At 36.5% G+C, this 25,418-nt stretch overlaps 1 protein-coding gene across 1 annotated transcript in view; it reads right to left on the reverse strand.

The window, feature by feature from the left end:
- Positions 1-879: 879 nt before the first annotated feature.
- Abca5 (ATP binding cassette subfamily A member 5) overlaps positions 880-25,418 on the reverse strand; it is a 68,028-nt gene continuing 43,489 nt past the window's right edge. Inside the window, exons 21-38 of the mRNA XM_004630054.2 lie at positions 24,344-24,481; positions 21,027-21,140; positions 17,821-17,991; positions 16,772-16,885; positions 16,248-16,382; positions 15,521-15,583; positions 14,653-14,744; positions 11,133-11,259; positions 10,719-10,836; positions 10,529-10,620; positions 9,188-9,363; positions 8,742-8,817; positions 8,534-8,628; positions 7,435-7,554; positions 6,340-6,489; positions 3,973-4,052; positions 2,991-3,046; positions 880-2,241 (exon numbers count right to left, since the gene is read on the reverse strand). Of these exons, the coding sequence (XP_004630111.1) occupies positions 2,134-2,241; positions 2,991-3,046; positions 3,973-4,052; positions 6,340-6,489; positions 7,435-7,554; positions 8,534-8,628; positions 8,742-8,817; positions 9,188-9,363; positions 10,529-10,620; positions 10,719-10,836; positions 11,133-11,259; positions 14,653-14,744; positions 15,521-15,583; positions 16,248-16,382; positions 16,772-16,885; positions 17,821-17,991; positions 21,027-21,140; positions 24,344-24,481 (2,025 nt within the window). The 3' untranslated portion in view covers positions 880-2,133. The remainder of the gene's footprint in view (positions 2,242-2,990; positions 3,047-3,972; positions 4,053-6,339; positions 6,490-7,434; positions 7,555-8,533; positions 8,629-8,741; positions 8,818-9,187; positions 9,364-10,528; positions 10,621-10,718; positions 10,837-11,132; positions 11,260-14,652; positions 14,745-15,520; positions 15,584-16,247; positions 16,383-16,771; positions 16,886-17,820; positions 17,992-21,026; positions 21,141-24,343; positions 24,482-25,418) is intronic.

Genomic DNA, 25,418 nt, shown 5'->3' on the forward strand with positions numbered 1-25,418 from the left:
ACAGATCCTTCTTAAAATGGTCACATTCTTTAAAAAAACAAGTGACTACCCTAGTAAACTATAAACAATTTTTTGTTCATTACACTCAGTGTAAGTGTTCAAAGTGACACATAGTTATAAAATCACATTCCAAAAGAAAGGCCCCTGGGTACTTATATGAGTATTAAATAAAAAAGAAGACATCTCTTTATATTTGCGGCACCATTTAGCAAAGACTTGCTTAAAAGACACAGTGTGCTATCTATTACTACATCTCCAAAGGTAAAGCCTTTCTCTCAATCGTGTCTTAACTGTATTCAGCATGCAGTAGTGACTAGCTAGATGTAAAAGTGTACTACTGCCAGGTAAATCTCATACAGAGCAGAACTTGGCTCTGGGTTGTAAAACCCAAGCAGAGACTGGTAAAACGTCTCATTTAGATTGGTCATAGGACCTCTGAGTTAGCTGGTGAAGTAGGTGTCTTCAGAAGTGTGTAGAGCAACTGCCAGAGCAACAGAGGAAAGTCATCAGCCAGGTCCCGTGGACTGCCAATGAAAGCAGATTTTAAAACAACTGCTCTAGCTTAAAATCACAGATGACTTATTACACGATAGGGCTAAAAGATTACTAAATCTTACTTACATTAAAGAATTAATAACACCATTAAAGAGTTCAGCTATTCTCATTCTATTGTTGCTGTTGATCTTTAATTCTCTATAATATAGTAACTGTACTCCCAATATATATTTGTTTTGCAAATTTAGCAGTACTTTCATACATCTTATTGAAATAAACTTTCAAATACATTATTTCTTCTATTTTGGTATTTGTAGTCCACATGGATTATGTATTTCTTTTCTTTCTTTCTTTTTTTTTTTTTTTTTTTTTTGCAGAACCAGGGATTGAATTTAGGCCTGTGTGCTGGCCAGAGAAGCGCTTATTTGCTGAGCCATCTCCCCAGCCCCAGTATTTCTGTGATAACATTGCCCATATATTACCTCAACTGTCACAGAGTGAAATTCTGGTTGGTAAACAGAATTCTGTATGCTCCATTTTTATACTAATTTAAATCCTGAAAAAATTTAGTTATATTGTACCATTTACCAAGTGATTATGAGGTCAGTTATTAAATAAATGTACATCATGATTGACAAAGAAAAGACAAAAACAATAAAGACTGCCAATAGAAACAACTAATCAGCAATTTGTTTTAGCCAATAATAAAATTAAATGTCCCCCTTGTGAGGAAGACAACAAAAAAAACTGTATCTTCTAGTAGTTGAGAGAAAGCATAGGTTGGGCCTGGGAGATAGCTCAGTAGAATAAGCACTTGCCTGGAAAGTGAAGTGTCCTGTGTTCAATACCTGGTACCGCAAACAAAAACAAAAACAAAACAAAACAAAAAAAACCCAACAAAAAAAAAGCATGGATTAATTCTTCTACTCAGTGGATGTCATTCTAGTCACAGAGCCAGAGCTGAAGACTCGGACTACTACATAAGACTACAATATTCCTTCAATTAGAACTAAAACAGCTCTGGATTTTACTGTAAGCAAAAGAAAGGTAACTTCAAATATCCAATCAATTACATGTGAAATTACTTCCTGAACAAGGGCTCATTTCCTTTATTATGGTTGAGGACTGCCACCTAGTGGATGAGTCTAAATTAAAACTCAATGTACATTAAGACTGCATAGTTTATCATTTAAAGATGAAAATTTTCACTAAAGTTTCTTTTAGAAAGTGAAAAATAGAAGCAAAAAACTTTCATAATAATGCCTTATGTCTATTTTCTACACATTAATTATGTACTAGTCTATTTAGACTGGGATATTACTTATCAAGATTGTATACACTTAAAGATGGCTATTCAAAACAAAACTGTATCACTACTTCTTTAAATCATAAATTTAGAAGCACTAATTTTCAATGAGAAGTATGACATACTACAGCTCATTATATTTTATATTCATACATGTTGACAATTTATAAATGAGTTTATTTAAAAAGTAAAACTTGCCATAACAGTGTTACAATTAAGTAGCCTGAGAAAATCCTGTGCTTTCACGTTCCTCCAGTTACTATGAAATAATAGTTTTAAAACCAAAGTTAAAGTGAAAATGAAATCCAGTAAGCACACTGAAAACTTAAAATTCAAAATACTACTCTGTCTTCCTGTGTTCTTTCCCACCACAGTGTGCTGTTCAAAGTTCCACAACTATTATCTTCTTCTTCTTGTTCTTTGGTGAGTTCTACAAAAACCTAGATTAAAAAAAAAATTAACAGTTAATTTATTAAGTATTAATGTTAATAAGATGTTAAAGAAGTTTTATCTAAATCAGAAAATGGTATGTCTGTTTCTAATTATATTAACAAGTGTCAAAAAAGATTTACTGATATTCATACTTTTCAAACAAAATGGTATCACCATAAACTACATGCAAAAATGAATGTTTCTTTAGAGGATTAATAATTTGCTAATGAATTAAGTAGTGCTGTCACAAAAAGTATTTTATAAATATTTAAACAGGATATTTTAATGTGAAATGCATCATAATAACTCAGTTCCTTAACCAAACTGAAAAATTTGAGCCAATCAAAATAAGCAAATGGAAATCAGTTTGATTTACGTACTCCACACTGCATACATACAAGATGATTTGTCAATGAGAAACACTCTTTACACTAAAAGTTAAAAAAAGGAAGCAGATGGAGAATTGAAATTTGTTCAAGATTATTCTGCAGTATCAGCCCGTGTGGCATCTGTTCCATGCCTGCAGTCTCAGCTGCTGGGAGGTTGCTGTAGGAGGATCACCATAAGCTCAAACTGGGGCTCTACAGTCATGATGCTGTCAGCTCAAGGATGACCTAAATTACACAGCAAGGTCGTCCTCTTTTAAAAACAAGATAATCCTATAATTATTCTACATATAATTTCTCTACAATATTAACCAAATAATTGCTACTACTTTTTACTATAAAATAATTTTTAAAATTTAATTTTATAGTACCTGTTCCAATGTTGCCTGAGAAAAGCTATATTCTTCAACTGCAAAAGTATGTTTAGCTATTAAAATATAAAAAGTGTTTCAGTTATTAGTATTTTAAGAGACTTAAAACATGATAATAACTACTAAGTTGGCTAACAGTATCTGTTTAAGACCCTGCAAACAACTCACTGGAACTCGAATCTGCAAAGCGTCCTTCCCCACCTGCCTGCCGCCCACACCCACCGCCCCTCTGCAGCCCTTTGTACTTGGCATACTTACTGCCCCTCACCGCACTCACCTTTTCAGTGACCGCCTCCTGCCCTCCCTGATCTTCTCACTGGTATTCTTTCTCTCATGTTTCTTCTGATCTCTGCCCTCCCTCTCTCATTCCTCAACTCCACTGGAGCCTGTTCTTGCCTCAAACTAAATTCTGAACACTGATCTCCATCAGCATCCCTATTTCAGACCCTTTTGCAACCTAATTTAATACCAAAAATTATATTGATTCCTTTAATTCTAAGTAGCTCAGATATTTTTAATCATAAATCACCAGAAAAGCAGAAACTTTATCTTATCATATGACATTTACTACATCTAATAGATACTGTATCTATTATAGATGTGAAAATAATGTAGTGCTCTAAGCCTAAAAGCACTAATCCACAGCTGTTATAACGAACTCTTTTCATATACAACATTCATATAGAAACCATCACACCAGCTCTATCTTCATTTTGAGAGCTCCTGATGACCTCATTCATAAATGTTGACCGTTTCCAAGTTTCCACAGATGCAGTGTGAACATATGGCCATGCCCACTCAACTGTAAAAGGTTTATACCACAACATAGTTTTTCTATATATTCCTATCATATTTTTATTTCTCTGTATCTTAACATTATCTACTTATTTGCCAGTATATAAACTGACTCTTCAAACATTTTTAAATAAAATTCTTTAATGATCTGAGAGCTACTTTACAATGTCTTTTCAATACTACTCACCTTCTTCCAGCTTAGAAAACGCTTGTGAAAGAGACTGAACATCTTCCTTAGGAATTTTATAGGCCAAAATAGAAGAAAAACTGAAAATAAGATACATTCAGGAAAATTAAAAAAATACCATACTGTGTTATAAAGCTAACGTGCTTTGAATTCAAAATTAAACTAATAATTTATTTACATTTTGATAAAACTGAAATCCATGTATAATAAAACAATTATTATTACTTCTAAATACAAACTATGGAGACTGACGATTTATAATGTACCTAAGAAGTCACCTAGAGAGAAAACATTCTCTCAGGCTTTCACAGAGAGCACATTGGTCAAGCAATGACTGTGACTCATCCACATGGCTGACACTGACAGAGGAGCTACAAACTGAGGTACAGGCTTTCAGCGTAAATCCTGAGGGGATTTGACTGACCATGCCGGATACAAAAGTTACATTTCTTGCTATATAGGTCTTGCTTTATCTTGGTTTTAATTATCCAGCAGAAGAGTATAAAAACGAGGTAGAAAAAGTAAAGCCATATTAAGAGCTGAAAAAGGCTCAGGTCAACAACTTCTGACACTGGCAGTCGTACAGATAACCCACCACTATTACGGACTACTGGACTATATTGGATTATTTTGCTGAATTCATGCACTTACAGTATTTAAATGGCAATAGAGTACCCAGCTCTGATAAAACTAAACAAAAAAGGAGATATAAATGAAGGAGCATTTTGTATCTGTATATACAAAATAGTTAGGATAGATATATAGCTACTTTCTCTTAATTTGATGAGAAGAAAGATTTGTACTAATAGTTTTCAGACAAGATACCATGTGTGCATCTTATACTATGAATAACTACTACAAAGACAACAATATGCAATATATTAATTATTATAACTGTTCTACTAACCTGTTTTGAAACTGTCTCATTGCTATTTGTTTCTCAATAAAATTAATGAAGTAAGTATTTCAAAATAATATTCAGAAATTAAAATTAAATTGTGAGTCCATCTAAGAGGCCAGAATGCAGTGTACCATATGTATGAATGTAGTGTACCATGTGATGAATTCAGAATACTCACATAGTATTTAATTAGATTAATATATATAAAAATATCAACTAAAAAATTTTTATGATAGTAAAGAATTACTAAGAATAAAACACAACAAAAATACTGGAATGGCAAATATATGACTAGCACTTCTAACACTTTGGGGATAGAATATCACAAAAAGTTCCAGTATGTGAACATGGACAGTGTCCATGATGCTTACTGGTGGCCAGGTGTCACTTGTGGGACTGACTGAGCCACTACTGTTTCCTGGCTATCCACCCTGGAGACCCAGACAGAATCAAGACCCATAGGGTGCAGGAGAGGTCTATTTGTAGAGTATACTGATGGAAATATTTTGCTGCTGTATACAAAATAATTAAAAGACTGCTATTGTATGAAAATGAATAAATAAGAACTATAAAAGTGTTATGGTTTGTGTCTAGTTGTCCCCCCAAAGCCTCATGCAGTCATGGGGTGAGGACTTCTAGAGTTTGTGCTAACTCATGATCCACTGGGATTATGTGTGATCCAAGGCTGAGATTATGGGTCTTAGTACTGCTGGGATTACCCATAGGTGGGTAAGTACTGGGAAGTACCCATAGGTGTGAGTACTTCCCCTACCCTGGGGCAGGTAATTTGCATTACAATGTAAGGTGGGAAGAGAAGCCAGCTGCTTGAGCTGCTGCTACCCCTCCCTTGCACTCTTGCTCTTTGCCACCTCCATGAAAGGTTGCCCTCTGCTATGTGCTGCTCTGCGTTGGACCCAGCTGAGTACGGACTGAAACCTCCAGTAACTGTGAGCTAAATAAACCTTTCCTTCCTTCACTTGAGTGTCGGGTATTTGTCCCAGCAACGAGAGAAGAGTAACTAAGACAAAAAGGTTTAAATACAAGGGCAGGGGAGCAGCTGTTGCAGAGGGCTTGCCTAGTGTACCAGAGTTCTTGGGTTCAATTTCCAGTACTGCTAAAATAACTACATAGGAGGATATTCACATACATACATGTATACATATACACACACATGATAAGATATTGAAAAACGTAACATTAGATTTCATTAGTCCAGTATTGAGGGTAGTATAGATACTAATGTGCCTATAAGTTACCTTAGAGGTATTTATATAACACTGATTCCTGAGGATGCTCTTCCTAGTTCTTTTTTTTTTTTTTTTTTTGGTGGAACCGGGGATTGAACTCAGACACTTGGGCTTGCAAGGCAAGCGCTTATTCTACTGAGGCATCTCCCCGGCCCCTCTTCCTAGTTCTTAAAACAATCTTTATCATTCTCTAAAGAGAATTCATTTTAAATTTCTTACCTTTCCTGACGGCTTGCATTTGGGAATATATATTCAATTTCTCTGTGAAGGCGGTCTATCTCTAGGTTTTCTACCCAGTCCTTTAATTTAATTTCCAAAAAGTAGCCTCTTCCAAATTTACTCTTTAGATGTTGTACTGTTCCAATACATCTAAAGTAATTTTTAAAAGAACAATGAGATAAAATGGCTTGGTAGTTTCAAGGAACAGATGCTCACTTACATTTCTTGGGGTCACATTTTTACACTTACAGAGAGTTCCCAACGTAAGACCCTCGTCCACTCTTCATCCACTCAGCTCCCCAAACACACCACCTTCCACTCCCATGGCATGCTTGTCAAAGCCATGAAGCCAACATGGAGTACATAAACATAAATGAGGCTCCAGGCTTCACTGAGGTTTCACCAGCTTTCCCTATAACAATCTGATTTTATTCTAAGACTCAGTTCCACACTGCACTTAGCTGTCATGTCTTAAGACTCCTAATAGTCAGTGAAGACTTTCTTTCCCCATGACCACTGTATTGGCAGGATGTTTTGATAGAATGTCTGTAATCTGATGTACCTAATGTTTTCCTCAGTATTAGATTGGGATTATGGGTTTATCTATTTATATTATTTAGACTAATTCTGTAAGGATGATTTGCTTCTCCAACATTTATGTATCCAATCATTTATTTATATACTATGAACTCAGCTATTTTATACTTTGTGTTACAATCTCATTCGACAGTTTATGATTTTCTAAAATAACAAATACTGGTCTGGAGATATAGCTCAGCGATGTAAGTACCTGCCTGGTAAGCATAACATCCTGAGTTCTGTCCCCAGTACCAAACCAAACCAAACCACCCGAATATTGCTGCCTGAAAATAACATTCTAAGTTACTGAACAATTAAGCCAGCTCCACATGCAAGTAGCCAGTCATATTTTGGGGGGACCCAACATATTCCAAACAACCCAAAGAAAACTCATTAAAAAATTCTAAGAAACATTTTTTAACATTTGCATTAGCACATACAACCAGAAGATATATGAAGAACTTCCAAAATCTGCCCACAGTCCTTCACCCGAAGGCACTTGGCCTTGAGGCCTACCTCAGCTGGCCCGCGACCATGATGGCCACTCGGTCACAGACAGCCTCTGCCTCCTCCATGTAATGGGTGGTCAGAACAGCCGCCCGCTTCTTGTTTTTAAATGCAGTTCGAATTGCTCGCCTATAAAACATACGTAAAAATTTTAAAAAGCACATTTTGTTAATGAAAGTTATGTTTTTAAATACATTTGGTTAATTTGATCAAAATTTACCAAACATTCAATGTCATTAGCTATTATATCCTATACTAATATATTTTCCCTTAGTTTTGAAAAGCTTATTAAATGGAAAGAAATTTCAGGACTTCAAATGTTTATATGGGTGAAACCCATAATAATGAGTAAATTATAAAAACTGATACCTTTTACTGTTAAAAAGAAAAAACATAGAAACCGAAAGAAACCAAAACATGAATCTAAACTAAATCTTCCACTTATAGACATGGAAATCAAGGCTCACAGAATGGCTCGATTAATTAATACTTTTTTAAAAAACGTAGTTAGTACAGGCTTGACAGGGTCTCACTACACAGATCGGACTTGCAGTGATTCTCCTGTTTTCAGCCTCCCAAGCACTGGGATTACAGGGGCATGCCACCACGCCCAGTCTCAATTGCCATCTCAGCACGCCCCAGGGCGGGGCCAGCATGGAACACCAGGGATGGAACTCAGGTCCCTACATCTGCCTAAGCAGGCGCTTTAATCCGCTGAGCTATCTTGCTGGTTCACTAATTAATATTTTAAATTACCAGAAAGAGTTGCAACATAAATTCAAGACTATTATTATGAAAAAGTTAACTTAGGGGAAAAGGAAAACTATTTAGACAACAGGGCTTCTATCTTAATTTCCTACACACTGCATCTGTTTTATATATAAAATATCATAAATACTTTATGAAAACTGCCATAAACTATAGAAAGGTTAAGGAAATCGCTAGAAATTAAATATTTAATTTTAATACTATTTTATCATTTATATAGCATTTTCAACCAGAGGTACATATCACTATTATAACACTACTAGTTAGAGTGAAAAACCTTTATTACTCTAAAATATGACACAGCGCAATACGTCTCAGCTGCCCTGTGCCTCATACTCACCATAGGTGCCGTTTGGCTTTGGGATCCATACCTGTGGATGGCTCGTCCAGCAGAGTGATCTGCGGATTCCCCAGCATACTTAGAGCAAAACATAACTACACAGAAAGACAAAGAGGGCAGGTGGACTACCGATGCTTCACTATAGGCAATTCTATCAAGAAAGCAACAGGTAACTGTCAATAAAATAGATATTGTTTTATAGAAATACCTTTCGCTTGACGCCTGCAGGTAGTTTCTTTATAGTTTTCTGAAGATGTTCTTTTAAATCAAGTGCACTTATTATTCTGCAAAATGAACAATACAAAATGAGTGTACCAGGATATGCATAAATGTAAGTATAAACTGTGCTGATCAGCAAGACTTTTTTCTAGAACAGTCAAAACAGTGTAACTATTCTAGAGAAAACAACATCACTGATCATGATATTGAAAACACATGAAAAACACCATTTTGGGGGCCGGGGAGATAGCTCAGTAGAATAAGCGCTTGCCTGGCAAGTGCAAGGGCGAGTTCAATCCCTGGTTCCGCCAAAAACCAAGAAAAGGAAAACACCATTTTTATGAAAATTATGTGACACAGAAACATCTGTTACATAATTTTAAAACTGCAACGTGAGCCTTTCCCCAAGCAACAGACCTGCAGCCCGACCCTTACCGACTCATCACTTCCTTCGTGTCACTGGCACTCATTCCCTTCACAGCCCCATAAACTTCAAAGTGTTCCTGCAATGTAATGTCCGGCCACAGTGGGCTCATCTGGGGACAGTAGCCCATACACCTCACAGAGTCATCCTCTTCGGCTGCCTCTGAAGCATCATCCCCCAGAAACACCTACAGAGACACACATTCATTCTGAGTAAGTATCTTTGCTTAACTTACAGTGTGAAGAAAGTAGATTAATTCAAATCTCTGTGTACAGCAAAAGTATTATTAGGTCAATTTTTACTGCTTTTTGAAGCTGAAGGACAAGATAGCTAAGCTGGAAGTCAGAGATACAGCTGGAAAGAGTGACTACAGGGCAGCGTTGGGAAGAAAGGCATGCAATAATTTTAACCAGAAAAATGGTCCTCATTGAAAGTATGAGCCAAGAAATTAAGGGAACTTGGTCAACTGTATTTCTAATAAATAGGTTTAGCCAACACAGACAATAGCTCAAGCAAAAACTCAAAGAGAAGTTGATGCCAGGCATTTCCTAGGGAAAACAATAAATCAGTATAGTTGGTATGAACTAATCAAGAGGGAGAGAAACAGGAAATAGGACCAGGACAACTTTGTGAAGCCCCCCCCCCCCCAAATGCTAGTGACATGCTCATCACTGAAAAGTACCTGATGAGAAGGCCAAGACTTGCTCTCCGAACTCCTGAGCTCAATACAACTGTCTTCACTGGGTAGGTGGGCCAATCACCCAAGCATGTAGTAAGTACCACAGCAAAGGAGTGCTGTGCACAGACAGTCCTCAGTTAACAGCAGTGACTGCCAGTGCTTTGAGCCATCTCTGTACTTTCTAGTTCTGTATGCCTTGTTTATAAGTCACAATGTCTTTTCCTCATAGGGTATATCTTGTTTATGTAGCATTATATTTTTTGCTGACTGCACTGCATGTACAGTTCTGCATTTTTTTGTTCTGTCACACATGACAGTAATGCAGGTAAGAATTATGCAAATAAAAGCAAAGTCATCTAGTTGGCGTTTCATTTATTCTAAATATTGCAATGTACATGCTATATACAATTACTCATTTAGTGGCTGAATCATTTAATGACCTAAATTGACCAAGGATTGGATGGACCTTGGTCATTAAACAAGGAATATCTTATGTGTTTATGAAAATTTTACCATGTATATTATTTTTTAAGAAACAATCAGAATAATTTCATTAAGCTATACTAAAATTTCTAAATATAAAGTTTGAGCATTAAATTACTAATCTGTCATTAAACTCTTAATTAAAAACATAACTGATATTCAAAATATCCCCTACTCTTACACGTCATACCTGGCCTGAAGTTGGCTCGATGTCCCCGACCAGAATATTAATAACAGTGCTTTTGCCTGCACCATTTGGACCCAAGAGACCCAAGATCTCTCCTAAAGGAATAGAACGAAAAGGATCATCAAACTGAAATCAAACTAAAAATGGAAACTGCACTTATGGAAGTTATTTAAGAAAAAAAATAAATAGCAACCTTTTTTTACACAGAAAGAGATGTATTTAGTTGCCACCTTCTTTACTTTTCTTGAATGAAGAAAATCTTTCTTGTCATCATACTCCTTATGCAAATTGCTTACCATAATGGCTGGTTTCTAATAAGAGCAACAGGATTTGAAAAATGAATTACAAAACATACATGTCATTTCACAATGGGCTGAACATATCTGATGCCTAAATCATCAGAACTACTTCTGCCAAGTGATCATGCACAAAAAAATTTTTACTTTGGCTGAAATTGTGGCTAATTTAAAAGTAGGTGGACAAAAATATTTTTCTCATTGAAGATTTTCTCAGATTCAGATGCAAAGAAAATAGTTTTCATATTTATCACTGTAGCTGAGAACTTATCATTGCACATTTAACATGACAACTATGAAGACCAAATTACCTCTTCACAGCACTGGCAGCTCATCAGCTCTCTGACCTTCAGTCTTTCTGCTCTGACATCTTCATCTTCATCCTCATTGTTTGGTGGTTCTGGAAACTTTTTAGTTTTGGACTTTGTTGAAAGAGTCCTAAGTATATAAATAGAGTAGATTTTCAAATCATTGAACAGTAAAGAACACAGTCATTACACAGAGAAAAGATTTTATAAAGCAACAGCAGAGCTAAGGTTATCTATAACAAGTGTAATTACAAGTGGTATTTTTTCTTTTTCTTGGTGCTGGGAATCGAACTCAGGACCTTGCACTTGCCAAGCAGACATTTTATGCTGCTGAGCTATCTCCCCAGTCCAAAGGGATATTTTCATAGTTAAAGAATGTTATCTAAATTCATTTATTCAAACTTTGTTATGATTAGTATGTGCAGGTATTATTTCATAGAGATGAAAAACAACAGTTGTCATCTTCAAAGAATTCATAGTCCATGTATAAATTAAATAGTCAGAAGGAGAAGGAGGGCTGCTGTCCGAATCCCCAGGAACGCGCCTGTGAGGGTTATTGAACAGTAGAGAAGAGCTTGCAGGGAAAATTTGACACAGGGGAGGTGATGAGGCAAACAGGAAATGATGCTGCAGAACGCAAAGGAAAACCAGAAAAGCTAAGGGGGAAACATCCATAATGCTACAGTTACGTCTACTACATAAGGCCATGATAAAATCATCAGCTACTGTACAACAATTACATCAAGAAAGGTAAAGGGGAAACCAGATTACAGGAAGTTAGGAAGTGAAAGGGAGGCACCAAAGTAGGATGCTTCTGGCTAGAAAAGGAAACGGAGATAAAGTGTAAGAGCTAGATGAAAATTTATATTCAAACTTACAGAATCTCTTAATTACACAAGAAAAGCGATCAATCCCTCTCCAGAAATTAATTAAAAGATAAAGAAAGAAAAGAGATTGAGGAGCATTCTTCAGTGTACAGAATGACTTGGGCAATTAGGTGAGGCATCTTTCTTTGGGACAGGGAAATGGCAAAAAATTTGGAAAATGTGGACAAGCTTGCAGGAATATTTAATGAAGTCCTCTGTGTTCTGAGACAGCTGGCAATATCTTTGGCTGAAGTAGGATGCAAGGAGAGGCGCTTGTGTGACTATGAGGACTACAGAGAAAGCTTTGGATAAGTACTGAATCAAAGGGATAAGCTGTTAACTCGGAAAATACGACAGACTAGCAAGCAGCATCAAGGCAGAGTTGAATTCATGTGAGATGAAATATGCAGTACTACCCAGCTGTGCTTTGTTACTTTTCCCTAGTACATAACCAGATTCACCAATAATTATGACTTTTAAAAGAGGACAAGTCAAAGAAACCCAGAAGCTGTGTGCTTCTGTGCTGAAATAAGACTCATGCAGGAACACCCGGGAGCACGGGAGAAACTCCAGGGAAAAAGTCCACTAAGACTTAAAACAAAAGCGATGGGAAGAGGCAGTTACCGGTGGGCTGCACACTAAGGCTTAGGATCATACAGATCGAGTAAGAGCAGGAGCAGCATGGCTCGAATGCAAATACACGGGGGAAGTGGAGCAGAAGCAACAGTGAATGCTAGAGAACATTGGAAACGGCAGCTCCGGAACTAGGAAGGTTATGTGGACGCTGAAGTCTCCACAAGTTTGAGTACAGGTAAGGGAGAAGAGGAGGAAACTGACACTAAAGTCCTCAAATGATAGGAGAGGAGAATAGCTAATGGGTAAACCATTATACACAGCTAGCCCGTGACGGCGAACCTTTCCAACAGCCTACTGCAGCATGCGTGCCATAGGTGGCGACCACGGATCTGTACTTGCAAGACTTTCATGACATGAAGAAGATATTTAAAACAAATTTAATACCAATAGCTATAGTTTATAAATAGTATTCTTTAATTCAAAATAACGTGAAAAGGAAGTGCAGATTTGGAGAAAATATTGCAATACTTGCAATATTGCAAATCCTATGGATAAGAGATTTATATCAAAAATATTTTTTAAAAATTATGACTTAATAATATAAACACATATAGCCCATTTCTGAATTGTGAACTAGTTTAACAGACATTTCTCAGAATCCAAAAGTGGACAATAAGCATATGAAAAGGTCTTTACCATCAAGAATTATAAGGATAATGCAAATCAAAAGCACAGTGACACTAATTCATGTGTACTAGAATGGCAAAAATTAAAAAGACAAACGGTAACAAGTACTGGCAATGATGTGAAGAAAACAGAATGTTCATACATCCTAAGAAGAAGCACGAAGTGCTACTACCACTAAGAAAACAGTCTAGCTACTCCACAAAATACTGACAGTTACTTTTCACCCAACAATCTCATTCCCAGGGATCTACCTAAAAGAAGTGAAAATATATGCCTACATAAACATTTGTACACAAATGTGCACAGTAGTATTGCTTAGAAGAGCCAAAAAGCACAAAGAACTCACTTGATGAGTGTTATACCCTGTCAAATTGACTCCATGCAGTTGCCCTTCTAACCTCGCCGAGCTCCTGTTCTGTATGCGCCAACCCCTCCCAACCCCTCACCCCTATGACCCAAGTCTTATGACATCTGTACCCCAAACTTGAACCCTGTGTGACTGCTGATTTCAGCACCCACCCAACGGGACCACCCAGTGAACTAAAGACCCTGCCACTTCTTCCTCTCCACCCCTTTCCTGTTTTTGCAGTTTTCAAGCTTAAATACTGATCCTTGTCAATGCTCGGTGCGTCTCTTTGCACCTTGCATGGAGACTGCCGCTGGGTACCAGCTAAGATAAAGCGCTTCTTTTAAATTTTTGGACTTGCCTCATTGTCATTCGATTTTTGAGCTACAACAATGAGGACATCTGTAAAGTGCAGAATACAAGCACAACATGTTTGCTCAGCATAAAAAGACAATGAAGTATATATAAGATACTGGTAGGGATTTATTACCCAAATCCTAACAATTTCATAAATGATTTTCTAGCATTAAAATAGTCCACCTACTAAGGTAAAAAGTAAATAAACAAAAGAACTGAAGATATTTAAAGTACTTAAGAGAGCCATCATTCTGTTTTGCTTTAAATTTTTCAAAATGTATTTTATTATTACTTTTCTTAGTTATCATGTATCATATTTTAAAATACTGAATATTTAAAATGTTGAGTAGGCAGCATGATCACAAGGACACATACTTAAATCTCACTGTATACTGTTTATTTTATAAAAATTAGCATAAAAAGGAAAACTATTATGCTGAGTAAAAGAAACCATGCCAAAACCCCCGACATATTGCATGATTCTGAAATACTCAGAATAAGCATTCTTTACAGAAAGTACCCTGGTAGTTACACCTCGGGCGGAGGCAGGAAGGAGAAACAGGGAAGTAACTGTGAAGGCGATACAAAGAGCTGCTGCAGTAACAGACGTGCTCAAGGTTGGGTTACTGTGGTTACATAATTATGTAATTTACTAAAAATACTAAAAGGTCAATAAAAAATATTAACTGACCTAAAGAAAGGATCCTTTCGTACTGATCTGCCTCCGTGTTTCTTCTCATAGTACTGTAAGAGGAAAATCCACAGCAGGCACTGCAGGTAAGGCTAAAAGGGAATCAAGACTGAATCAGACCGAGCAGCCATTTTGCTTTGCTTCTTCGTTGGCAACAAAACTAAGACCAGATATACGGCATATGAGGTTTCTTTCCATTACCCCAAAAATCACTTTTTTTCATCTTTGTCATGATACAGACCATACTGTTATTTTATTTTATTGAAGTCAGGGTCTCAAATACGCTCAAGCACAAGATTTATCACTGAGACACACCCAGACTAAATTTTAATACAAACTTAAAGTTTATTTTCTGGCAGTCCTGGGGATGGCATCCACAGCCCTCTACATGCGAGGCAAAGATTACTGAGTTACATCTCCAGGGCTCCGCTAAGCTTTGGGGCGGGGTTTCACTAAGTGGCAGAGGCTGGCCTTGAAGTTACGATCTTCCTACCTACCGAAGAGGTGTGGTTACAGACATGTGCCACCATGCCACCAACTACAACCATCAATGTACCTGCCGCAGTAATTCCCATTTACTCTCAGTCTCATAAAATATAACCAAACAGAAAACTTTGGTTTTGTCACTGAGGAAGTCAGACTATAATCAGCTAAAATTGACAATGTAAAAACTATACTAAAGTGGACAGAGTAAACTAAAGGCACAGCAGACACACTTCTGAGGTACCGATTTGCTAGCATTAACGCATCTGACTTTTATGCAGTTTTTAAATGTAACAGGATAACATCTGAACATAGTTCAAGCCAGACAACCCGGTCACTGTTAAGGCGACAGATTAACACAAACAAGCTTTTTCTTATTTCTTACCGATATCACTGCCACTAAAAGCCTGTCCCATGGATTGTATGTATCTTCATTTTTCCAAGAAACCTAAGACAGTATGATTTTAAATGTAAGTGTATATATGTAGATACATGCAGATTTAAAGTTTTAAAATAGTACTTTTATTGTATTACTGATACTTTTCTTTTTTATACAAATAGTATTTTAGAGCAAGCAAGATTTTAATTTAAATACAAAACAGCTTATTAATGTGAATTAAAATCTCCCTCAAATACTTCTATGAAAGTAGGCATAAGCTATATACATTAGACTGAAAGCAAAAAGAGAGGAAAGAATAGTAAATAGAATTCATCAGCAATCAAGAATTCATAATCTAATTTTTTCTAATCATATGTAAATTTCAATTATGCATTTTAATAAACAAATCTGCCTATTTTTTCTTGGAATGAAGCTCTTATGCTTTATTTTCTCTTGTCCCTTTATATATATTATTGGATCCTTTAAAAATTTCTAAAAACAAATACTGACTGAAACCAGAGCCCACTTCTAACTATGTATTCCATATTGAGCAGTAAAGGAAGCCTAAGGGACATTAACCTGCTACTTACACCACTTACAGCTGGATGCGGCGCTGGGTCCCATCATCTCAGTTATTGCATTAAGAGTAGTTTATCAAGAAGCAGCAGTTTAACCTCAAAAACTAGGTAATATGTATTTATGCTTTAAAATATCAAAATACCTAAAAACTTACCTTTATGAAATAAATCAGGCAACCTAAAAGTGGGTAGATTGGGATGACGATGCAAAAGGTATAATGAAAAGCAGCTGTGACTCTGTAGCCCATAAAGAAAGTTATTTCGGTGATTACTATACAAGCCAATGCTGTCTAAAGAAAAAGAACAAAGTAAGTGAGAACATGTTTAAAATTTCATACAAACGACTTCACTGTAAGCTGGTGCCTCAACATTACCTTCTTTATAGCCATCTAATAAAACTTGAGGCCACAGAAGATACTGAGCCAGAAAGCACCAATGTTGATTCGGTGCTAGCTGTCTGCGGCTAGTCGCTCTACCACAGACTAGGCGTTCGGAGCTCTGAGTGCCACCCTTCACGGGATGGATGACGTGCAAGATAAACATAAAGCTATGCTGCCAGTTCTGTCTCAATTATTTACTTATGAAAGACATGTAACTTTAAAAAATATAATCAAGAAACAGTTAATGACTTTTGAACAATCTGCTATGAAAAACAGAAATAATATAAAATATGACTTACCACAGAATATATAAATGACCAAAATTCTTTGGTATTCAAAATTTTTTTAAAGGTGAAAGAAGCAATATACGTGAAAAGAATAACTGATGGAACGTAACCAATAAGGCAAAAAACCTGCAAATAAGACAAATGTACACTTCTATTAAAGTCTGAAGAGCTAGTAATACATGCATGTGATTATCAAATACCATAATCATATTAAAATAGTAAGCAAATTATTCTTCAAACTGTATTCATCATATCCACTTCTCCATCAATTAAAATGTTTTTAAAATTTATTATTAATATAGTCCTGAGAGATTCATTTAAACTGAATACTCTGTAAAATGTTACCTCTTACTGGGTTATTATAAAAATCAAGTTTAGCCGATTACAACTTTTATCACTTTATCACTCCCAATCAAGTATGAGCCACCATTTTAACATATATTTAGTACATTAATATCAATATTTATTATTTATTTATATGGCAGAAAATACGTAAGGTCAGCATGACCTCTGACAAACTGTCAAATTTATCGTCAACCCATCTCACCTAGTTTGGTTTTTCCCTTTTCCTAACAAAATCATTTAATGAAAGGACATATCGTCATTTATAAGAGAACATGAACGTGAATTAGTCTTTTTCTTCATATTTCAAGCCATATCCTAAACTACGGAATAAAAGAGCACCTTCCTTAGGAAATTATGTTCAAGTACAAGAAGGACAATGACCTGTCCTGGAGGAGCATACTGAAGCGTGAATAACTGCACAAGCACATACACGGTCTCCATGAAAGATCACCTCAGCCTGAAGAAACTAATTTTAAATCATAGTAAGTTAGTGTTTTGAAAATTACTTATAGGGCCAGGGAGTTGGCTCAGCAGCACAAGTTCCTGCACAGTAAGATAAACTGAATTAATTTTTATGCATCACATGCAATAATTAAATAAGCTTTCTCCTTTTATACATTAATAATCAGCATCTATATCACTTATAGTTGTTGTGTACTGATTTTTAGGTAACATTTTATGTATAAATAGCATGAATATAATTGATGTTAGCTTACCACAGCAAGGAATTTCACAGCATAAAAATATAATCCATGATGAAATGCAAATAAACTTCCTAGCATCAAAATAAGAACAACAAAAAATAAGGGAATATCGACAATAGCTTGTCCAATCCAGTATGCAGAAGGCAGAAGACCTGAAAGTTTAAGTTGAGTATAAGCTTTGATCTAGAAATTAAAAAGAAAAGAATTTTAATTATGATTTCAGATCTTTTATAAAGAAAAAACTGTCAAATCATTGTAGAATTCTTAATTTTATATCAACAAAACAAAAAGTTGACATTTCAGATCTGAAAATAAATAGAGATCCCAATTTGGTTCATTATTTCTGAGATACGATAATCTCAACAAAAATTTTAAGAATATAGAATACAGTAAAATAAGACAAAGGTGTCACAGGGATTATGGCTGTTCAAACAGTGAGTAGTCAACACTTACTTTTGAAAATCTGGGAAAATAGATGTATTTAAATAGGAAAAGACTTCATTTTTAAAAAATTAATCTTTAACGTAAACACTAACAAACTGCCCAATGTTCAAGCTTTGCATAGGGCTTCAGATTGTGAAACTTTGTATATAAATAATATGTGTATTGCGAATAAAATTTTCATGTATACTAACAATATGCTTAAAGGATTACCATTCTTCTAGTTTTCAGTCTGACACTCCCATTATTTATTTTGAAATTCTAAAAATCTTCTATAAATCCAAATACCTAACAATCTTATTTGATTTATCCCTTCTATAAAAACATCTACTCCTAATATACCAAAGAGCAAGCTACAGAGTGCAACAAGGAAAATAAATACAAAGATGAGCTAAGAAAAAGGAAAAAAAATGGGTATTGTTTTCAATGAATTAAAGGAACATCAAACATATGTAAATTCTAATACAAGCCAGGGAGATGGTTCAGTTGTGTAGGAGCTTGCCTATTCTAGCCCAAGGGCCTGAGTTCAATCCCCTGTTCCGCCAAAAAAAAAAAAAAAATCTAATACAAATTCAAAAACAAACCAATTCAAATGTAATTATTTTAGGGAATTCACGCTTTTGTTATTTATACAGTGCTGGTGGGAATGTAAAATAATATATTCACTCTGGAAAAATATCTGACATTTTCATAGCCTAGAAAAGTAAAAACGGGTTCACACACAAACTTGTATACAAATGCTTATAGAAAATGTATTCATAATAATGACAAGTGAAAACAACGCACATGTTCTTTCATAGGCGATAGTTAAAAAAACTAAAATACATCCACACCAAGGAATACCAGTTAACAACAAAAGCAAATGAAATACTGATACATATAAATTGACAGAATTTCAGGAAGCATCAGGGAGTTCCACTGAGGCAGCGGTGGTGAACCTACGGCAGGAGCGCCACTGCAGGCTGTATCACTGAGCGCTCTAAAAGTTTGCCGTCACTCTGCTGAGGAAAAAGCTACTCTGTGACAATACATATCGTGATTCTATTTATATATTCTTTTTTTAAAATTTAGGACAGGTTGTGCAGGGTCTACAGGGTCTCACTATATAGATCGGACTCGTGATCCTCCTGTTTTCAGCCTCCCAACGCTGGGATTCGAGGTGTGCACCACCACGCCCAGTCTCAATGGGCCTCTCAGCATGCCCCGGGAGTGGGGCTGACAGGGCATGCTCCGCCTGAGTGGGAGCTTTAGTCTGCTGAGTTATCTGGCTGGCCCCATTTGTAGATTTTTTTTTTTTTTTTTTTTTTTGCATTTAGCTTTCTTTCTTTTTTCCATAATTTCGATTTATATATTCTTGAAATACCAAAATTAGAAAAATGAAGAACAGGTTAATAGCTTCCATAGGTTAGAGAAGCAAAAGAAAATGGGACATGTAGCTAGAAAAAAACAATAGGAACAGCCTCTGAACCTGGCCCAGAGCAATGTCAGTACCTGAGATAAGACAGTACAGTTCAAAAACGATTAAGAGACCAGCCAGATAGTCAGCATACTAAAGTGCCTGCTTAGGCAGGCACCAGGGACAGGGGTTCAATCCCCAGCGTGTTGTGCTGGCCCCATCCCCGGGGCGCACTGAGATGGTGACTGAGACTGGGTGTGGGGGCCCAAGCCTGTAATCCCAGTGCTTGGGAGGCTGAAAACAGTAAGATCACTATGAGTCCAATCTATACTGAGACCCTCTATACCCTGTACTAAATAAAAATTAAAAAAAAAAAAAAAAAAAAAGGAGTTAAGAATTCATAGGACCTTGGAGTAAGAATTCACATTTCTTACATGTGAAGATTAATCTACCATTATCCCAAAGTAAAGTTTACAGTAGTTTAAGTTGAAAAAAAAAAAATCTAATAAACTTTAGATTTCAGTGGTGGCATAATAAAATTTTATGTTTTTCTGTATTTTCTAAATTACTACAAACATGTATATACCCATATCACAAAACATGAATATTTTAAAGACTCTGATTACAATAATTTTTAACAATACTTTAAAAAGCATTAGCATTAAAATACATTTTAAATTCTCTAATATTTAAAAATGAGCTTAAGCTCATTTATCACATTGTGTAATTCAGCTAATCTTGTTTTCAAATTACAATCATCATGGAGAGGGTAAGAATACTGATTAGAGAAATAAGATATACCTTAGCACAGTGACAATAGTACAAGATTTTGAGTAGCTAAGAGACTGTGAGATCCTTGTACATCAGGAAGAAAACACCAGAAAAAGGTGCACAGAACATGAAGCCATAGGACCCGAGCAGCTCTGTGTACCCAGGGACTGTCCCCAGGGTGCAGTGAGGAGATCACGGTTCACCTTTTCTTCAGTTAACAAGGAGTAAGTGTCTCGTACTTCTGGTACTCTCTACTACAGGTGACAAAGGAAAAGCAGGCCAGTCTTCTGATCTAAATTTATTCCTGAAATGATTGTAATTTGAAATTTACAAATCATGCAAATAGGTTTTTTATGACATTTTTTTCTTTTTTTTTGGTATTGGGAATTGAACTCAGGGCCTTGTACACGCCAGGCAAGTACTCTTATCAATGAGATACATCCCCAGCTACAAAATACTTGGGGTTTTTTGAGACAGGGTTTCTCCCTCTAATTCTGGCTCACAGCAATCCTCCTACTTCAGCCTCCCGAGTGCTAGGACTATAGCACCATACCATCCCACCAACACTTCTATTAGTAACCAGACCTGCATTTTTAAATTCAGTCATTACCTTATGATTCTCTGCATTTTCCATAGCAAAGTAAGGTGGCATTGCAGTAACAATGATTCCAAGCAAAGCTGCTTGAAAATACAACTCAATTTTAAAAACTATGTCAGTAATTTCCTGAAAGACAAACATAAAATAAGAAATACAACTAAGAATCACCTTACATCCCCTTTCAACACCCTAAAAGAATAGCAAAGTCTCTGAAGGAACACATTACAATGTCTAACTCAAGCATAATGTGTACGGAAGAACAGGCTGCAGGTTTATTAACAGGTGGTGGTGGACCGTAAGTACAGCTCTGCTATGAACCATGACAAAGGTATATATGAGCCCAAGTAAATCATCATACTCTCATTTTCTCAGCTATGACACAGAATAATCTGGTATATAAATTTAACTTCACCATTCAATATAAAGTATTATGCATGAAAAGCAATTAGTATGCCCACTAGCTGCCCTATCTAATGATAAATATCTAGGGATGAGTGCCGGTGCTCCTCACTTGTGTGGACCAGCTCCTGCTGGGATCCTGAGATGTCTTTCTCTCCCCAAGCCCAGGGCAGATGGACTCTGTGGAACCAGAGCAGAGTTTATCCTCTGTGGTTCCCAAGGTCCATAGCTGCGCAAGGACCCAGGCAGCCAGCGAACTTTCCCAGACAAGTCAGTGAATAGCTGGCATCCCAGATGCAGATTACAGAGACACCGCATGTCCTGCAACAGCAGTAAGGCCGTCCTCGTAGCCCTGATCTGTGAGAAGACACGCTCACGGGGCAGAGTAGAGCCTGCTGAGTGTCTGGCAGAAGCCTTGGCCCTGGCACAGCACTCCAGGAGAAGGCAGTGGCCTCCACCACTGACTCTAGCTTTTTGACTTTTGTTACATAGCAATAAACCTGACTTCTTAATTTATGCTATGTGACCCCAGAATTTGTTCCAAATCAAATATATGCCAGTGGGAGGCCAAGACAGAACCCACAAATATGTAAATTAAATAGCAGAAGAAGCAGAAATTAGTAATACTACAGTTGGATTCTACCACATGAAATCTGGTAAAGAAAAACCTGGCAGCATTAATAAGATGTATTCATGACAAGCAAGTCACAGCCTGGAGCATGACCCTGGCATCTGAGATGGAGCACATTTTCCACTTCAAACGGGACTGGGCCTTACCACTGTTCAGGTACGCGGTGTCAGTCTCTGGGCTGCACTCAACCGTGGCGCGCCCAGCTGGTGTCTAGGGAAGTACTGCCGAGCAGCCTTGCCCACTGGAGGTGTCAGAAGTGCTGTCTCTTGTGCAGAAGTAGGAAGACACCACGATTGCGCCTACTCTAAACATTACCCTATCACACACAGCACTCTGGTTCACGCACCTCCTTGACTATGAACATCTCAGTCTCTTGCGACTGAGGCATCACAAACAGCAACAGCATGCCTAGCTGCTGAGAGCACTGTGGCTGAACGAGCACGAGGAGCCGCAACACGACACTGCTGAAAACACTACCATGTGATCTTGGAGTATGCCATACTCAAAGTACTGCAAGTACTGAGCAAGGTAGCCAAGGAAATTTTTAAGAAAACAGTCCATGTTAAGTATAATAACCAGCAATACAATAAAAATTTATGGTTTATGGGGCCGGGGAGATGGTTGAGTAGAATAAGTGCTTCCCTGGCAAGCACAAGGGCCTGAGTTTAATCCCTGGTTCCACAAAAAAAAAAAAAAAAAATTACTCTTTAAAATTTATGGTTTTATAAAAGGTAAGGATAAAAGAGGAAAAAAAGAACTATTATTTCAGATACTCCAGGAAAGCAAAACTGTATTTGGTAAAGTGAGGTTAGGATTCAATATGTCAATATGTCATAAAAAAGTAAAAACCTGAAGGAAAAATTAAGTTTAAAAGAACAGAATTGACAGGAATAGACTCATAATGTTTAAATAAACTAGCATGTTAGCACTGAGAATGATGCACACAAGGACACTTTTATAAAGCAGAGCTCATGACAGGACAACTAAATAGCTATAAAAGAATGAAGTTAGATTGTCACTGTATACATAAGAATAACTGCACCTGGATCACAGGCCTTCATGTAGTGCTAGAACTATGAAGCTGAGATCAAACCACAGGAATAAGCCCTTTTTATCTTAACTATGACATCAAAAGCATAAAGCACAAAAGAAAACATAAACTGAATTTCACCAAAATTTGCAAATTACATAATCAGGGACAGGCCTGTTTCTCAAATACATAAAGATGTTGTACAATTTGATCATGAAAAGAAGGCCCTAATTTTAGGGTGACTCACTTGGGATCCCCTTTCTTTCAGGAGCTATTCTTATTATCCAATAAATTTTTCTACTCTTAAAAAAAAGTGCCCAATTTTTAAAAAGCGAAGATTTGACTGAACCTTTTTCAAAGAGTACATAAGCAGTAAGATTATCAGTATCAGCAGCCATCAGGGCAATACAAATCGAAATGAAAATGAGATACTTCTTTACACAACAATAATGAGACTAGAATGGAGGGAGAATACGTTGCTAGTTTCTTAAGATAGTAATTGTGCTTCAAGATATACATCTAAGGGAAATAAAAACATGCTTGTCTAGAAAATTATACTTGAATGTTCACAGCATTATTCCCAATAGCCCAAAAGTAGGAACAATTCAAGCGTTCACCAACTGATGGTGGATTTTACTAAATGTGCTATTCCATGCACATACTTCACATATTCTGCACATGGAATACTTGGAAGAAAAAACAAATGAAGTTCTAACACATGTAACATCTGACTCTGGCAAACAGAATGCTAGATACAAGAAGGGAGACAAGGGTTGGTGAGATGGCTCAGTGGTCTGAAGCACCTACTTAGAAGAAGCTTAGCAAAGCACAGGGACCGCGGTTCAATCCCCCAGCACCACATGCCAGCCAGCCCCGCCCCCTGGGGGGCTGAGCTGGCCACCCCCCCCCACACAAATAAATAAATAAAATTTAAAAAAAAAAAAGAAGGGAGACAAGGAAGGTCCTTCCTATATTCGCAATTCCTTTCACGTGAAACATCCAGAATTAGGAAGTCCACAGATAGAAAAGGACAGGAATGGCCCATTTTAGGTGTAGGTATGAGAGAAAATCAGACAGGAGAGAAATGGTTATTAATGAGTACAAAAGTTTTCTGAGGGAGCAACAAAATCCCAAACTGTTATGATGCTGCCAAAGTGAGCACTATAAAATATAATTATGTTTTACAAAAGCAGCAGTACCCGAACAGAAGCTCTTTGGACACGTGTATGAAGCCTGTCTATGACCCTGTATCTGTACATTTCTGCTTACTTGAAAGAAGGGGGTGCTCCAAATCTGGATGGTTTCGGTCACATTTAAATGATAAAGATAGTAGTTACTAATCATGTTCATCAGTACAGGTAAGGAGTGAACCATCGTGCTGTTGAAAACAACAGTAAAACTATAGTCCTACAATTAAAAGAAGAGTAGTTACATACCTTATATGAATAAACATAAGAAGATATATTATAGCTATATGTCAACCTTTTCTTGCCAGTTAACTTAATTCTCGTAGACACTACTTCAACAAATTGCAGAATACTCAATGGTAGATAAAAATAACCTGGCTAGAATACACAGTATTTTTAAAATTAATTTTGTTGAGAAACAAATAGCAATGAGACAGTTTCAAAACAGGTTAGTAGGACAGTTACAATAATACATTGCATATTGTTGTCTTTGTAGTAGTTATTCATAGTACAAGATGCAGACATGATATCCTGTTGAAACACTGTTAATACAAATCTTTCTTCTCATTGAATTAAGAGAAAGTAGCTGTATATCCATCCTAACTATTTTGTATATACAGATACAAAATGGTCCATTTTTACCTACTTTTTTGGTTCAGTTTTGTCAGAGATGGGTATTCCATTGCCATTTAAATATTGTAGGTGCGTGAATTCAGCAAAATAATCCAATATAGTCCAGGAGTCTATAATAGTAGTGGGTTATCTGTAGACTGTCAATGTCAGAAGCTGCTGACTTGAGCCTTTTACAGCTCAGAATATTAATATGCCTTTACGTTTTATACCTTGTTTTTATACTTTTCTGCTGGACAATTAAGACCAAGATAAAGAACACCTATATAATAAAAAATGCAACTTTTGTATCTGACAAGGTCAGTCAATCCCCTCAGGATTTATCCTGAAACCCTGTACAGGTATTTTGATACTTCATGTAAAGTATAAAAATAAAATTAAACTACTTAAAGCTTTATAAATTGGTTACTCATCAGGTATAAAACATATCATAGGAGGTCGGGGAGATGGCTCAGTAGAATAAGTGCTTCCCTGGTAAGTGCAAGGGCCTGAGTTCAGTCCCCAGTTCCGAAAAAAAAAAAATAATA

This window comes from Octodon degus, unplaced genomic scaffold (assembly GCF_000260255.1).
Source record: "Octodon degus isolate 3935 unplaced genomic scaffold, OctDeg1.0 scaffold00033, whole genome shotgun sequence".
In the NCBI taxonomy this organism is placed as follows: domain Eukaryota; kingdom Metazoa; phylum Chordata; class Mammalia; order Rodentia; family Octodontidae; genus Octodon; species Octodon degus.